Source organism: Carlito syrichta, unplaced genomic scaffold (genome assembly GCF_000164805.1).
Source record: "Carlito syrichta isolate Samal-C Ts95f unplaced genomic scaffold, Tarsius_syrichta-2.0.1 Scaffold305658, whole genome shotgun sequence".
Taxonomy (NCBI): Eukaryota; Metazoa; Chordata; class Mammalia; order Primates; family Tarsiidae; genus Carlito; species Carlito syrichta.
In genome coordinates, this window is record NW_007249754.1 from 404,602 (window position 1) to 422,480 (window position 17,879).

The 17,879-nt window shown below is 40.7% G+C and overlaps 2 protein-coding genes across 2 annotated transcripts in view; one reads left to right on the forward strand and one right to left on the reverse strand.

Annotated features, from left to right (window-relative positions):
• Positions 1 to 13,469, reverse strand: part of NUFIP1 (NUFIP1, FMR1 interacting protein 1) — a 50,952-nt gene extending 37,483 nt beyond the window's left edge. Inside the window, exons 1-5 of the mRNA XM_008062129.2 lie at positions 13,029 to 13,469; positions 7,244 to 7,323; positions 3,891 to 3,989; positions 3,050 to 3,112; positions 2,129 to 2,205 (exon numbers count right to left, since the gene is read on the reverse strand). Of these exons, the coding sequence (XP_008060320.1) occupies positions 2,129 to 2,205; positions 3,050 to 3,112; positions 3,891 to 3,989; positions 7,244 to 7,323; positions 13,029 to 13,440 (731 nt within the window). The 5' untranslated portion in view covers positions 13,441 to 13,469. The remainder of the gene's footprint in view (positions 1 to 2,128; positions 2,206 to 3,049; positions 3,113 to 3,890; positions 3,990 to 7,243; positions 7,324 to 13,028) is intronic.
• Positions 13,470 to 13,539: 70 nt separating this feature from the next.
• The window catches only part of GPALPP1 (GPALPP motifs containing 1), a 33,203-nt gene continuing 28,863 nt past the window's right edge, over positions 13,540 to 17,879 (forward strand). The window contains exon 1 of the mRNA XM_008062131.1: positions 13,540 to 13,745. Within this exon, the coding sequence (XP_008060322.1) occupies positions 13,658 to 13,745 (88 nt within the window). The 5' untranslated portion in view covers positions 13,540 to 13,657. The remainder of the gene's footprint in view (positions 13,746 to 17,879) is intronic.

Here is a 17,879-nt window from a genome sequence, read left to right on the forward strand (position 1 = left end):
TCTCTACAATAAATCAAAAAATCAGCCGGGTGTGGTACCGCGCCTGTAGTTCCAGCTACTTGGAAGGTGGAGGCAGAAGGATCGCCGGAGCCCAGCAGGTCGAGGCTGCGGTGGCCGGGAGCGGCCACTGCACTCCAGTCTGAATGACAGAGTGAGACTCCAACTCAAAAAAATAAAAAATAAAAAAATAAAACCTGTTTCAGTCAGTAAATGGAGTTAATTCTTCTTGTTTGAATATTCCTCTGTGCAAAATAATAAAAGACACAACCAATAGAAAAAAACAAAGCAAAACAAAAACACACTTAGTGAGTGGCGTCATGAGAGGAAACACTTGTACTGCATCTATAAAAAAAGAAGGCACTCAGAGGGGCAAGGAGCTTCATATCTACAGCTTCAAAAGTCTTCACCAAGTCAAAGATGTCTGAGCCAGATATGGTAGCTCACATTTGTAATCCCAGGACTCCAGGCGACTGAGACAGAAGGACTGCTTAAGCCCAGGAGTTCAAGATCGGTCTTGCCAACAGGTAAGATCTTGTCTTTATTACAAAATAAATAAATAAATACATAAATAAATATAAAGTAAAAGAATCAAAGTATCTACAATTAGGGCCAACTATACTGTAATGTGACAAATGCTATTATAGTTGTATTAATGCACATATCTGCAAAGAAGGTAGAACACAAAACTTTGGGGTAGTTTGATTCCAGCACTGGCAGTCAATCCACACACCTACACCAGAGTATAAATCAACTAAGTCACAAAGCACAATATTTAGTTCAGCCAACATTTTTTTCTTAGCAAGATTTTCTCAATGAAGGAAGTAATGTACTGATTTATGTTCTGGCACAAGTTCTTTATTTTGTTACAGACTGGCACTCTGGTAGCACTATTGTATGAAGAGTAAGAAGAGAGTGATGAATTGGGTGACCTCTAAAACAGGTCTACAGGATAAATAAGATTTTGCCGAAGAGATCAAGGGAAAAAGGCATTCAGAATATGCTACTCCAGGTTGCCTCCATTTGTCAGTCTTAATAAAAGGCTCTTGAAATTCTATTACATCCACCAAGTCCATGTTGACTGGCTGTACTCTACTTGTTTAAAAATTAAATTCCTCTGATTGTCCTCTCATCATCCAGCTCTTTCCTCTGCACACAGTATTAATATCTAATATTTATACACACTTTTACCAAATTCTGTTTATTCTCAGTTGGTTCTGATCTTCATGTTCTCCCTCAGAATTACCTCTAAAGCCTTAAAGAGCAGCACTTAACTTTTCCACAGAACAGTACAACATCTGATACGTCCCTACCTATGTAAGTGGATTTAAACTGAAAACTTAAACTAAGTTGAACAAAGTACAAATGTGACCTGCTGGTCACAAGTTTCTTGACCTTTAAAGATAGCACTTTTTTTTCATTTCAGGCTCCTTATTTAAAAGAGCATTTGACTCTAAAAATGCATCTGATCATTCTACTAGTTCTCCCTCAGTATCCTGCTTCAGGATGAAATCTTCTAGTCCTTTCTGAGAAGACAGTAAAAGAATGCACTAATAGGATTTTGCATAAGTATATTCTAGCAAGACACCAACTAAACTTAATTCTCTAATAAGTATAAAATCACAAGTCACATGGTAAGGCTCAAACTTCTTAAACTTTAATTACAGGAATAAATTCCTGACCTTTTCATAGTTAAGAACAAGCACCTGTATATTTGTTCATGCTGTGCTCCCTTTGTCTAGCACATAGTAGTCACTCAATTTTTTGTTGGAAAAAAGTAATCAAAAGACTAAACATAACGAAGTATTATTCTTTTTTTTATAAGAACACCCACCTACTGCCTCTGCCAGGACATCTAATAGGTGACAAGTAGTCACCTACAATTAGGTGTCCCATTGTGACACATTTGTTATTTACATGAAGAGTTCCTAGTAGGTCTTCCAAAATGACATTCTGTAGTAGTCTCAAACAGTATGGCTCACAGACCTATTCCTTAGTTCCAACACTATAAGGGAATTCAATGAATTTTTTTCTTTCTTTTTTTTTTTAAGGAAATTCAATGACTTTAACGACACCAACAAGCCTTGCCACAGTAAAATAGTTATTTCACAGTTCTCAACTCTTTACTCACCTCCTTCTTTCCTCTCTCCACCGTGCAATCTCCTCTGGAGTGTCCAACTTGATCTTCTTCATGCCAGGGGCGTGCATCTAAGGGGAGAAAGCCTGCTGAACATCAGGAAGCATACCACATGCTTTTGATTAATTCGGGGATTCGGTTTCTACAAGCACATTTAATGATAAATACAATTTTAAAATTAAGTGAGCAAGATTTATCTATCCATATTATGACTTTTCCTTTAAAGGAAAAAGGATAATTTCTCATATTTTGATTAGTGCTATTAATAGGGAAAAAGGAGGTAACATAATTTGGTTACAAAGAAGGTGAGCCACCCATTTTCTCAACTGACATTAAATGTCTAAAATGAATGACTGAGAGGTAGCTTAAGAAAAAAATACACATGACAATCTGAGGCAGCATGGTGTAGTAAAACAGCATAGAGACCAGTCTGGGCAAACTAGCAAGACCTCATCACTATAAAAAATAAAAAACTGTACACGTCTATAGTCCCAGCTACTCAGGAGGCTGATGCAGGTGGAAGGTCAAAGTTGTGGTTAGCCATGATTATACCAGTGCACTCTACCCTGGGCAACAGAGTGAGACCCTGACCCAAAAATACAAACAAACAAGTAAGTACAGCATAGAATTCGAAGTCATCAAACTCAAGGGCAAGGATCAGTTCTGAGGCTTTGGGCAAATTATAATTTTTTTCAGTCTGTTAAATGGGACAATATAGACAACTATAGTTGTTTGTGAGGATAAAATTGAAGAGATGATGTAAAAATTCCTTACAAAGTACAAAATACTCCATGAGTATTATTATTATTACTTATTATTAGGCTAAGTAAATGAAGAACTGTGAAGATAACAGATCAGTAAAATAAAGAGTATGTATCCAAAAAAAATAAGAGTTAAAAGAACATAAGAACTTACATTGCTCCAATGAAACTGGACAATCCTGTTGTGGGCACTAAAAGAGCAATCTGCTTCAGGGCACTATAAGAATTTAACAAAAAAAAGACTAATGTTTGCTACATTATCTTGACCCTACCATATACACGCAGACATTTCCAGACATATTACACAGTTAGCCCCTTTATGTGGAGTCATCACTGCACGCTCAGGTCAGTAGCAAAACAAAGATGGCTCCAAACCAGGGATGCATTTGAAAAGGCGTGACACTCCCACAGCATCATGTGACACAGTAACACATCTCATTTACTCTTCCACCTGCGTGAAAGTGTGACATCAGCAACACTGTAAAAAGTTCTTAATTCCTAGAATTGAGGGGCATTCCTATAAACAAAAAGAGAACTTTTCCAAACTAAAGACTTTCTTTTTATCTTTTTAAACATTCTGGTTAAATTTTTTTTTTAATTACTTAATAAAGTCTGGACCATCCTTAGAGGGTGACAGCACAGCCACATTACACTGTGGCTTAATGGTCAAGGGCAGCCTTAAAGGGGGAAGGAACACATAAAGGTGCACAGGGCAACTAGAGGTGAGGTCCGCTCCTTAACATGCAGTGCAGATACACACATAAAAACAGCTGCCAGATGGCCCCTCTTTGCTGCCACCTTACCTCTTCCTGAAGCAGTGGGATCCCCACTCTCAAACTGTAAATCCCAGAGTCACTGACCCATTTGTCAAGTCATCAGGCTATATTTCTATGAAGACTATAAACTTTTTCAGGAAAACAAGATTGGAATGACTATCAAATATACACACAGAGACCATTTGCTACATAAATTTCAGGACAACCAAGAAAACCTACTTTGGTATGTTCGGAAATGTGCTTGTCATATTTCTCTTGATTTTTAAAACCACGATCACAAGTATCACAAAAAAAGTGGAAAACTGGTTCCTTTCTTTTCTGCAAACAAAAACAAAGAGGCATTAGGCTTCTAGTGGCAAATCTCTAATCAAAATAAAAATATAACAATCTTTCTGGTAATACATACTTTGATTTTTCACATAACCCTTACATGTGGGAAAAATCTGAGTATATTTCTAATTAAAAGATAAGTCTTTTTTTGTTTTTAGCAAACACATTCGCAAAAGCTAGGCATGATTTAAAAAATTTCGAATCGCCGGGCTCGGTGGTTCAGCCTGTAATCCCGCGCCTTTGGGAGGCTGAGGTGAGTGGATTGCCTGAGCCCCCGGGTTCGAGACCCACCTGGGCAGCGAGACCTCATCTCTACAATAAATCAAAAAATCAGCCGGGCATGGTAGCACATAACTGTAATTCCGGCTACTTGGAAGGCTGAGGAAGGAAGGATCACCGGAGCCCAGCAGGTCGAGGCTGCGGTGGCCGGGAGCGGCTACTGCACTCCAGTCTGGGCGACAGAGTGAGACTCCAACTCAAAAAAAAAAAAAAAAAAAAATTTGAATCTAAGTAGAGTCAATATAAACTATGGGTAGATTACAAATTGATAATCTAAGACTTAATACAGAATATCCCAAAATGATCTAAAAAAATAATCAGCAAAAATAGCATTTCATCTTTTAGGAAAAATAACTATAGCTGATCCTTAAACAACACAAATTTGAACTGCAAAGGTCCACATATAAACAAAATTTTTTCAATAAACATACTGGAAAGTTTTTTTGGAGATTTGCAATAATTTGGGAAAACTGTGCAGATGAACTACATAGCTAGAAATACCCCCAAAATTAAGAAAAAGTTAAATATGTCATGAATGCATGAAATTTGTATATATAATTCTACTTATGTGTTAAGTGGCTGTTTATGTTACTGGCAAGACTTCCAGTCAGCAGGAGGCCATTAGTAAAGTTCTGGAGGAGTCAAAAACTATACATGAGTTTTCATTGCATGTGGAATGAACTAACTCTTGCATTGTTTAAGGGTTAACTGTATATACTTTTCTATACTTGCCACAGAAAGGGAAAAAAAGAATCATTTAGTTAAAGGTAAATTTAGTTATTTTTTAGACCAAATTTCCTCTTTTCATGCTTAAACATCAAAAGATAATTACAATGATAGACTATATATAAGAAATGGTCTGAGCCGGGCTCGGTGGCTCAGTGTGTAATCCTGCGCCTTTGGGAGGCTGAGGTGAGTGGACTGCCTGAGCCCGCGGGTTCGAGACCCACCTGGGCAACTTGGCGAGACCTCATCTCTACAATAAATCAAAAATTAGCCGGGCGTGGTAGCGCATGCCTGTAATTCCGGCTACTTGGAAGGCTGAGGCAGAAGGATCGCCGGAGCCCAGCAGGTCGAGGCTGCGGTGGCCGGGAGTGGCCACTGCACTCTAGTCTGGGAGACAGAGTGAGACTTCAACTCAAAAAAAGAAAAAAAAGAAATGATCTGACTGCTTAATGCTACAGTGCTGCTAATAAACATACCGCACTTGCACAATATTTTGTTGATATCAGCTATAGTTTTCATGCTAAAATGAAGGATACCAATTTCATGCTGTAGACAGTACTCAACTTATTACTAATCACATCATTTATACAACTTAAAATCTGAAAGACCATATTCGTAAACGATAGCAAAATGAAGAAAGTCTTTTTTTTTTTTTTAATTGGGAGTCTCACTCTGTCACCTGGGCTGGAGCACAGTAGCAAGTAACACACTCACAGCCACCACAGCCTTGACCTGCTGGGCTCAGGCAATCCTTCTGCCTCAGCCTTCCAAGTAGTTGGAACTATAGGAACACGCTACCATGTCCGGCTAATTTTTTGATTTATTGTAGAGACAAGATCTTGCCAAATTGCCCAGGCTGGTCTCGAACCCCGAGCTCTGGCAATCCTCTCACCTTAGCCTCCCAAAGTGCTGGGATTACAGGCTTGAGCCACTAGACCCGGTCAGGAAGCCTATTTTAATATTTAGTTTCTGAAGAATAACCAAAAGCTGATCCTCATTAAAAAAAAAAACAACAAAACTTTTTCATAAAAATGATAACTACAGAACTTAATTACAATGAATTAAAATAAACAACAAATAAGATAATAGTAACCAAAAAACCCTGTCTGAATTTCAGCCATTATGCATATAAGATGATTACATATAAACTGTTTTAACATTAAATTTAATTTTATTTGAATTTAACATACACAAAAACTAAAAGTACTACTTTTTGGCCACAGAAATATCTATTCCTTAAAGATCCTACAATGCTAAAAAGAAAACCAATTCTAAAGTACAAGAGGAGGTCAGGTGCAGTGGCTCATGCCTGTAATCAAAGTACTGTAAGAGGCAAAAGTGGGAGGATTGCTTGAGACCAGGAGTTTGAGACCAGCCTGAGCAACATATCAAGACCTCATTTCAACAAAAAATAAAAAAAAAATTAGCCAAGCATAGTGATGTACACCTGTGTCCCAACTACTCAGGAGGCTGAGAAGCAGGAAGATTGCTTGAGTCCAGGAGCTCAAGGATGTGATAAGTTGTAGATACCTCAACTCAAAAAAAAAAAAAGCTTGGACAGCTATTCTTCTCCCTAGATTCCATCCTTCTCCTCCCAATCTGCTAGTAATAATTTTTTTAATTTTATTAAAGTTTAGTAACATTTACATTTATCTGTAATCATAACCCTCAATTATTTTTACTGCTGATACTGTACTGAAATGGATTCAGTATTCTCTTTTTCTACAATTTCTCCACTTCTCAAAATGATTTTTCTAGAAGTTTTTAGTTAGTGAAGATTTTTAAAAATCCTGTTTATAGCCAGGTTCGGTAGCTCAGCCTGTAATCCTGCGCCTTGGAAGGCTGAGGTGAGTGCATTGCCCGAGCCCGCAGGTTCGAGACCCGCCTGGGCAACTTGGTGAGACTTCATCTCTACAATAAATCAAAAAATCAGCCGGGTGTGGTAGCGCGCACCTGTAGTTCCAGCTACTTGGAAGGCTGAGGCGAAAGGATCACCGGAGCCCAGCAGGTCGAGGCTGCGGTGGCCGGGAGCGGCCACTGCACTCCAGTCTGGGTGACAGAGTGAGACTCCAACTCAAAAAAAAAAAAAAAAAATCCTGTTTATAGCAAGGCTCTATTCTGTAAATAATGGATGCAAAATACTGAAGACAATTATGACAAAAATGTAAGACAGGAAAGTGACATGAGGACCAAAGTGTCAAATTCAAAAACAAGAAACTCAAGAATTTTTAAATTACCTTTTTTTTCTGTTTTTTACGGGGAGGTGAATTGAAGTCAGTACAGTTTGCATATTTTCGTGGAAAATAAGAATGTTTACCTAAAAAAAAAAAAATAGATCCATAAATGTTTGCAACTATGTAATTATTTAAAATTTTATTTACAATTGCCATAAATACTTGGGTAAAATCACTGGTAAACTACCCCTTTTAGGAATGATAGTAGATTAAACAAATTAACACTGGGCTACCAAATAAATATTTTCAAATTAAGAAAGATTGTTGAGTTTACATGCCCATAGATGTTTAGGCTTCTAAGTGTAGGAATGGACAGTCTTACCTGATGAAATTCTTTCAGTTATTTCAAATATTAGAAACATAACCATCGCTTCTTAGCTTTTTGGCTAAGATCAAGTGTAGAAATATAACCAGTAAAACTCCCAATACAGCTCCTTCAGCATTAATTTCACACCAGGAAGACAGAACCTTGTGAAATACATCTCTTCTCAAATCCTGCTGCACCTTTCCATTCTTATTGCCATGACCCAGCTCAGAAATCTTGATCTCTTACCTAGATCAATGTGCCAGCTTCCCAGATTATCTTCTAGTCCCTAAGCCCTCTCTCCCAACAGACTTTGCATACTGACATCACAAAAATAATTATCTAATTATGTCACAACCTGGCTCAAAAATCCACAAATGGGCTGGGTACAGTACAGTGGCTCAGCCCTGTAATCCCAGCACTTTGGTAGGCTGAGGCAGGAGAACTGCTTGAGCCCAGGAGTTCAAGACCAGCTTGGACAACACAACAAGACTTCATTTCTACAAAAATCCAAATTAGCGGGCATGGTGGCACACACCTGTAGTCCCAGTTACTCGGGAGGCTGAGGTAGGAGAATCGCCTTAGTCCAGAAGGTCAAGGCTATGGTAAGCCATGATCATACCACTGCTCTCCAGGTGACAGAGTGAGACCTCAACTCAAAAAAAAAAAATCTGCAAATGGTTTCTGCTATGGTTTGAATGTGTCCCCCAAAGTTCATGTGTTGGAAACTTAATCTCCAATGCAATAATGTTGCAAGGTGTGACCTTTAAAGGGTGATGAGGCTATGAGGACACTGCTCTCATGAATGATTAATGCTATTATCACAGGAGTGGGGTTAGTTATCCTGGGAGTAGTTCCTCATAAAAAGACAAGCTCAGTCTCCTTGTTCACACACTCTCTCACTACATGATGCCTTCCATCATGGTATGGCATAGCAAGAAGGCCCTCACCAGATGCAGCCCTTCAGTCTTGGACTTCCCAACCAGAACTGTGACCCCAATACATTTCTATCTCTTATAAGTTATCCAGTAGATGGCATTTTGCTATAGCAGCACAAAGCAGACTAAGACAACTTCCTAGAGTCCTTCCATGAGATTCCAGTTTATTCTTACCCTACTCTTCCTCTCTACCTTCCACACACACTTCTTCAGTTATACCAGAACACTGCTAACTCCAGAACTTGTCTCATACTGACATCTCTTTACCTCTATCCAAAAAGTATCTCTTCCCAAGTCCTACACATCTCCCCAAACACTTCTTCCAAAAGCTTTTCCCAACTTCCTCTGCACTTGAAATCACCTCTTAAATGCCTCCATCTCCAGTCATACTATTGTGATTTCTACTTATGAACCCATCTCACCTGACTTGGCCAAACTCACATTCCCAACATCTGGCACATCATTTGGTTTCAATTTATTGCAAAGAGTCTTCCACAGACCTGGAGAATACTTTATTTGTTTTTGAGTCGGAGTCTCATTCTGTCATCCAGGCTAGAGTGCAGTCGTGAGCCTTGACCTCCTGAGTTCAGGCAATCCTTCTACCCAGACTCCCAAGTAGCTGGGATTACAGATGCACACCACCACACTCGGCTAATTTTTTTCTTTCTTTCTATTTTTTTTTTTTGTAGAGACGAGGTCTCACTATGTTGCCCAAGCTGGTCTTGTACTCCTAGGCTCAAGAAATCCTCTCACCTTGGCCTCCCAAAGTGCTGGGATTACAGGCATGAGCCACCATGCCTAGACTGGAGTAACAGTTTTACGTGAATAATCTTGTGGCTTAAAATAAGTTCTATATGCTGATGACGCCCAAATTTACAGCTCGAGCCACAGATCCCCTCTGAAAGCCTAGACTGGAGTAACAGTTTTACGTGAATAATCTTGTGGCTTCAAATAAGTTCTATATGCTGATGACACCCAAATTTACAGCTCAAGCCACAGATCTCCTCTGAAAGTACACTCCATACCAAAAGCCTATTCAATATTTCTACTTGACAAAAACACATTCCAAACTCAACCCCTGGTCTTCTCTCCAAATCTGCTGCAACCACATTCTTCCTTATCTCAGTTAACAGCAATTCTATACTTCCGGTTGTTTGGCAAAAACTTTAAATTATCCTTCTCTCTACTTTATTCCATTTCCTATCTTTCAGTAAATCATGGTGATCCTATCTTTAAAATATACAGACATACCTTGTTTTATTGAGCTTTCTGTAAATTAAAGGTTTGTGGCAACCCTGGGTCCAGTATGTCTATTGGAACCATTTGTCCAACAGCATGTGCTTCATTTCCCTCAGTCACAGAGGGATAATTCTCCCTCTAATAATTATTATTATTATTATTATTATTCTCCCTCTAATAATAATTCTCAGAATATTTCAAACTTTTTCATTATTATTACATCTGTGACATACTCTGTGATCAGTGACCTTTCATTTTATGACTGTAATTGTTTTGAGATGCCACGAACCATGCCTATTTAAGACAGTGAACTTAATAACAGTTGTGTGTTCTGGTTGGTCCACTAACCAGCAGTTCCCTGTCTCTCTCCCTCTCCTCAAGCCTCCCCTTTCCCTGAAACACAATATTGAAATTAGGCCACTTAATAACCCTCTAAGCATTCAAGTGTAAGGAACAAATGCACGTCTCTCGTTTTAAATCGAAAGCTAGAAATGATTAAGCCTAGTGGAGGTGACATGTTGAAAGCTGAGATAGGCCAAAAGCTAGACGTCTTGCGTCGAACAGTCAAGTTGTGAATGCAAAGGAAAAGTTCTTGAAGGAAATTAAAAGTGCTCCTCAAGTCAGCACATGAGTCATAAGGCAAAAGAGCCTTACTGCTGATATAGAGAAAGTTTTAGTGGTCTGGATAGAAGATCAAACAGGCAAAGCATTCCCTTAAGCCAAAGCCTAATCCAGAGCAAGCCCGAATCTCTTCAATTCTGTGAAGGCTGAAAGAGGTAAGGAAGCTGCAGAAGTGTGAAGCTAGCATATTAAGGAAAGAAGCCACCTCCATAACAAAAAAGTGAAAGGTAAAGCAGCAAGTGCTGATGTAGAAGCTGCAGCAAGTTATCCAGAAGTAACAGATTTTCAATGTAGATGAAACATTCTTCTACTGGAAGAAGACACCATCTAGAACTTGCACAGCTGGAGAGAAATCAATGTTCACTTTCAAAGCTTCAAAGGACAAAAGGACTCTCTCTTGTTAGGGGCTAATGCAGCTAATGACGAAGTTGAAGCTGATGCTCATTTACTATTCCAAAAATCCTAGGGCCCTTAAGAATTATGCTAAATCTAATCTGCCTGTGCTCTATAAATGGAACAATAATGCCTGGAAGGCATGGTATAAAGAATATTTTAAGCCCAGTTAAAACCGATTGCTCAGAGAAACAGCTTTCAAAATATTACTGCTCACTGACGCTGCACCTAATCACCCAAGAGATCTGATGGAGATGTGCAAGATTCATGTTTCCATGCCTCTAACACAATATCCATTCTGTAGCCCACAGATGAAGGAGGAATTTTGACCTTCAAGCCTTATTTTTAAAAATACATTTTGTAAGGCCATACATAGTTGCCCTAGATAGTAATTCCTCTGATGGATCTGAGCAAATTAAATTGAAAACTTTCTAGAAGGGATTCACCATTCAAGATGCATTTGTGGTTCATGAAAGGAGGTCAAAATATCAACATTCACAGGAGTTTGAGAGAAGTGGATTCCATCTCTCAAGGATAATTTTGAGGAGTTCAAGACTTCAGTTGAGGAAGTAACTGCAGATGTGGTTATTTAACAAGAGAAGCAGAATAAAAAATGGAGTAAGAAGATGTGACTAAATTGCTGCAATCTCACCATAAAACTTGAATGAATGAGGAATGCCTTCTTAAGGATGAGGAAAGAAAGTGCTTTCTTGAGAAGGAATCTATGTGATGAAGATGCTGTGAACACTGTTGAAACTACAAGAAAGGATTTAGAATATGATACCAACTTAGTTCATAAAGTTGTGGTAGGGTTTGAGAGGTTTGGCTCCAATCTTGAAAGAAGTTCTACTGTGGTAGAACTATCAAACAACACAAGGCTACAGAGGAATCTTTCAGGAAAGAAGAGTCAGTCAATGCAGCAAATTTCACTGTTGTCTTATTTCAACAAATTGCCACAGCTACTCCAACCTTCAGCAACCACAACCCTGACCAGTCAGTAGACATCAACCATGATGAAAGACACTCCACAGGAAACAGATTATGACTCACTGAAGGATCCAGTCATTAGCATTTTTTTAACAATAAAGTATTTTTTAATCAAGGCACGTTCATTGTTTTTCAAACATAATGTTATTGCATACTCAACAGACTACAGTAAAGTGTAACTATAACTTTTACATGTACTGAGAACAAAAAAAATTTGTGAGTTTGTTTACTGCAGTGGTCTGAAACCAAAGCCACAATACGTCCGAAGTATGCTCATATCTAGACTTCAGCTACTTCTCATCATCCTCTGAGTTTCACCCTGGTCCATATTTCCAATGTATCTTACTTAGACAACTGCAATAGCTTCCTAATTGGTCTCTCTTTCAGTCAATTCCTAATGGCAGACACATTAATTCTCTTATCATTTGGATTGTGTCACTCCCCTGTGCGACGCATATCATGAGTAAAAAGTCAAAATTCCATGATCCACAAGGACCTAACAGGTCTACCCTCTTCCGCAGTCTCCTACAACTTACTGCAGGCTCAATCCTCTAGCCACACTGGTACCCATTCTGATGTATAGCTCCTGCCTCTAAGCCTTTGCACTTGCAGTTCCTTCTGCCTGTATCTCCATTTCCAAGATGCATGCATGGCTCTAATGACTCACCTAAGTCTTTACTCAAAGACCACCCTCCTTATGACAAACAATGACATTGTTTTTTGCTTTGTCTCCCTCCACAACCCTCAAACTAAGCTCCATAAAACTAAGGATAAGCCGGGCTCGGTGGCTCAGCCTGTAATCCCGCGCCTTTGGGAGGCTGAGGTGAGTGGATCGCCTGAGCCCGCGGGTTCGAGACCCGTCTGGGCAGGCGAGACCTCATCTCTACAATAAATCAAAAATCAGCCGGGCGTGGTAGCGCATGCCTGTAATTCCGACTACTCGGAAGGCTGAGGCGGAAGGATCGCCGGAGCCCAGCAGGTCGAGGCTGCGGTGGCCGGAAGCGGCCACTGCACTCCAGTCTGGGTGACAGAGTGAGACTCCAACTCAAAAAACAAAACAAACAAACAAAAAAAACCTAAGGATATTTTTTGTTCCTTACTATAATCCCAGTTCCTAGTACATAGTTGGAATTCAATAAATAACCGCTCTACAGAATGAACAGGCGGAGAAAACATTAGTAGGGTGTATCTAAATGCCCAGACTCCAAAACTGCAGGGCAAAGTGGAGACAAGAAAGGGAGAAATGGGAGAGGGAAGAACGGGGATAAAACGTAAATAGGTGGGACCACGAGGAACAACAGCCTACCTGGGGGGTTGTGGGACTTCTGATGCCAAGAATAAATATCCGGAGACTGTCTCCAGTACCATGATGTCGAAGCCTGGAAATTCCAGGAAGGCTGGCCGCAGACTTGAGGCTGAGAATCAAAGGGGGACTGGGCGTCGAAGGGGGGCTGGGCCCCAGGAAGAATCTGTGCGTCGAAGGGGGGCGGCGCGCCGGGGAGAGCTTGGGCCTCCATGGGGGGCCGCGCCTCCGAGGAAGGCTCTGACCCGACTGCACCGGGCGAAGACAAGGGCGGTGGCGGCGGCGACATCATTGCCCAGAGTATCCAGTTGTCCGTCGGCGGGGCGGTGTCGCTCAGGGGCCCCAACGTGGGAGTCAGTTCTGGGGCTGGGAGCCATCCGGTAGGAGTCACAAAATCACTAGCCGGCTTAGCCATGCCACCCGTCGGGTCCGGAGCCCAGCATGCGACTGCGGAGCAAACCTTAGACGTCACTTCCGTTGTCGGGAATACGCCGCCGGCCAACCACGGGGTGACACGTCATCAGTCGGCGCCGGAAAAACTTCCCGCTTTCGCGGCGGATCTCGGGATGCCTTTTGGATAGAGTTGACGTACGTGATAGGCTTGTGTCTGTAACCGGTGTCCCCCACCGCGGATGGCAAGGGACCTGATTGGGCCGGCCCTGCCGCCCGGTTTCAAGGCCCGCGGGACATCGGAGGACGAGGAGCGGGACCCGAGCCCCGGTAAGCGGCGGTGTGTTTCCTGCCCTCCAGGCCCGTCCGCTCTCTCTTTGGCCCGGCCCTGCTCGCGGCAGGAAGAGCCGAGGCCTCGGAGGGCGGAGGAGTGGAGAGTGCGCGCGGCCCCACCCGAGCTAACTTTTCTTCCCACGCCGTAGCAAGGAGGACGAGGCTGTGGGGGGCTCCTCAGAAACCGATCTTTGTTCTGGCGATCACTGTAATGACAATACATTGCCACTTTAGCGCTTCATGAGAACGAGACGCTGTGTAAGTAATCAATACACGTGCAGTCATTTAGTTCTTCCCATTATTTGTATAAGGAAAATACTATTATTCCCATGTTTCAGGTGGATACACTGAGGCCTGCGCAGGTGCCCAGATCACATAGCTTGTACGTGGTGGAGCCTGAATAAGAACGAAGCGTGTCTCCAACTTGGGTGTCATATCGCCCTCTGACGTGCAGGACTTTTGCAGACCCTGCGCTCTCCAGCCTTCTACCTGTGTGCCTTTCTAGCCTTTCATTTTGTCATTGCATTTGACACATACACAGTCCAGTAGTTAAACCAGTCTGAGTTTCTGCGCCTTCCTGGACGCGCTAGGCTTCTGGCCTGCCTCTGGTTGCACTTCTTGACATAACTGACAAACTCCTACCCATCCTCCAAGGCCCAACTTAAATGTCACCTCTACGAAACCTTCCCTAACTCTCCTAAGAATTGTCACACCTTTCTTTTCATCGTCTGAGTTTTTTCTCACTTAATTACATTGCATATTTAATACACTATATTTGAATAATTTGTCGGCATATCTGCTTCCACCACTGCACTATGATATACCTTAGTGCATAATAGACACTTTGTATATACCAAACAAATGCTTCTCAGATTACCTATGCATGTCTCTCTCCTTTTTTTTTTTTTTTTTTTTCGTTTTTTGTTTTTTGAGTCGGGGTCTCACTCTGTCTCCCAGGCTGGAGTGCAGTGGCTTGATCACGGCTCACCACTGCCTTAGGCAATCCTTCCACCTAAGCCTACCCAGTAGGGGGGACTCCACGTGTGAGCCACCACACCAGCTAATTTTTTTTTTTTTTTTTTTTTTTTTTTGTAGAGATATGGTCTCACTATGTTGCCCAGTCTGGTCTTAAACTCCTGGGCTCAAGCAATCCTCCACTTCAGCCTCCCAAAGTGCTGGGATTACAGATGTAAGCCACCACACCCAGCCTCTCTCCTTTAATGTTTGTTCTAATTTGTCGACTGGGACTGACACTATTGTTGGAGAAGAGTAAAGCCGAAAGAGTATCCTACCATCGCTGAATCTAATTTTCGTTCCTTGACTACCTGGAGACCATGTTTCTCCTACAAGTTTCCTTCCAGACCTCATTTCTGTCATAACTATTAAGAAATTATGCTTTTATTTTAGCAAGGAAAGTTCTGTTTAACTAAGGTTGAAGGAAAGTACGGTTAACCAAGTAATCTAGTTGGGTTCCTTCATGTATGTTTCTGGTTCTCCATTTCCCCTGATTTTAAGTCAAGGCAGAATTTGCAGAAAAGCAACCACCAACTCTCGGATAGATACTTCTGTTATGATTGACTTTCATCATTCTGCCAGCACTTAATTCAGGTACTCCTTTCTTTGTCTACTCTCTTCTGTTTGTTTCTTTTGTGTGTTCATTCTCCCCTCCCCCCAGCACTTAGCACAGTGCATGTGTAATGTGTATGTCACCCCCTCCATTCAAGTTTTATCCCAACCTGCCTGGTATATATTTGTTGAATGACTTCCTCTTCAACAAGCACAATATTTTACACAGTGTTTCTTTTGTTTTTTAACTTAGCATCATCTCTCTAGTATGGTGTGCCATTTTTAACACATAATCTCTCCTACTATAATTCCATTTCCTTCGTAAAGGTGGCTGACCCTAAAATAGTTGCCAAAAAAAATCTTCACATATTTTTTATCTCATTATTCTTCTGTTCTTTTAAGACAATACTTTTAGAAGAAAACATAGAACAGCTTTATAACCTTGGAGTTAGAAAACTCCTAATTCACTATATCACACCATAGAAGCTCCACTTGGGCCATCTTCCAGTTATTACCTGCCTCACTAGTCCTCCTACAAGCAAAGGGTAACCACCGTCCTGATATATAATATCACAGATTAGTTTGACATGCTTTTGTGCTTTATATAATGGAAAAATGCAATATGCACTCTTGTAACTGTCTTCATATTTTGGTACTACATTATTTTGTGAGATTCATCCATGTCAACTAGAATTTTATAGATTGTTTGTTACCATTGCTTTTTATTTCTACTCCCATCCATCCAACTGTCCATTGGATGAATGTTCGGCAATTCATCTGTTTCAGGGCTGTTACCAAAAGTGCCACTGTGCTGTGTAGTACATGTTTTATGGTAGATACTCCTAACTTCCAAAGTATGGTACTACCAATTTACCAAAGTTCTCAGCATTTATGAGAATTCTGATTGTTCCACGTTCTCATTAATATTTAGGTTTTCTACCTTTTTGAACTGGTGGTTTGTAGCAGTAACTAGTGATAGTTTTAATTTGCATTTCCCTGGTGATGAATGAAATTGACCACCATTTCATAGGTTTTTTTGACCATATGGATATGTGCTGTATTCAATCTTATTTTTCCATCGAGTTGTCTGTCTTTTCTTATTGATCTGTAGGGTTTTTTATATAGTCTGGAGATTGTCATTTTTCAGATATGTGTTTTGCAAATATCTTCTCTAAGTCTCTGGCTTTTTCACTCTCATTGGTATATGAACGTAAGTTTTTAATTGTAATATATTCTTTTATGATGAGATTTTTTGTTTCTTGCTAAGGTATCTTGCCTAGTCCAAGGTTACAAAGTTGATATATGTTTTCTTCTAAAACATTCTTGTTTCAACTTTCATGTTTCATTTGTAATCCATCTCGAATTGCTGTTTTTTCATGGCATGAGGGAGGGATGGAGACTTTTCCACCATATGATTATCCAGTTGACCTGGCACCATTTAGTAAACAGACCATCTCTTCCCCCACTGTTCTGTAATGTCACCTTCCTTATAAATCAGGCAACCATATATGTGCATCTAGCTTTTTTCCTTTTTTTTTTTTCTGGTAAAATATACACAAGATCTGCCATAGTAACCTTTTTTTTTTTTTTGAGTTGGAGTCTCACTCTGTCCCCCAGGCTGGAGTGTGGTGGCACTCTCACGGCTACCCCAGCATCGACCTACTGGGCTCCAGGTGATCTTTCTGCCTCAACCTTCCAAGTAGCCAGAACTACGGGTGCACACTACCATGCCCGGCTAATTTTTTGATTTATTGTAGAGATGAGGTCTCACCAAGTTGCCCAGGCTGATCTCGAACCCGTGGGCTCAGGCAATCCCCTCACCTCGGTTTCCCAAAGTGCTGGGACTACAGACTTGAGCTACTATACCCAACCCATATTAACCATTTTTAAGTGTACAGTTCAGTGACATTAGGTACACTCTCATTGCTTTGCAACCATCACCACCATCCATCTCTAGAACTATTTTCATCTTGCAAAACTGAAGCCTGGACCCATTAAACAGTAGCTCCCCATTCCCTTTTACCCCCCAGTCCCTGGCCACCACCATTCTACTTTCTTTTTCTATGAATTGGACTACTCTAGGAATCTCATTTAAGTGGAATCATATAGTATTTGTCCTTTGGTGACCATCTTATTTCACTTAGCACAATGTCTTCAAGCTTCATTTATGTTGTAGCACATGTCAGAATGCCCTTTCTTTTTAAGACTGAACAATATTGCATGTATGTATATACTGTATAGACTATATTTTGTTTATCTATTTATCTGTTGATGGACCCTTGGGTTGCTATTTGTGCTATTGTGAATAATACTCTTATCAACATGAATGTACAAATATATTTGTTTGAGTCCCTGCTTTCAATTCTTGTTTGTTTTTTTGGTTTTTTGAGTCAGGTTCTCCATCACCCAGGCTGTAGTGCAGTGGCATAATTGCCTTGACCTCAGCGATCCTTGCACCTCAGCCTCCTGAGTAGCTGGAACTACAGGCACAAGTAACCATGCCTGCTTTATTTTATTTTATTTTATTTTATTTTGAGTTGGAGTCTCACTCTGTCACCCAGACTG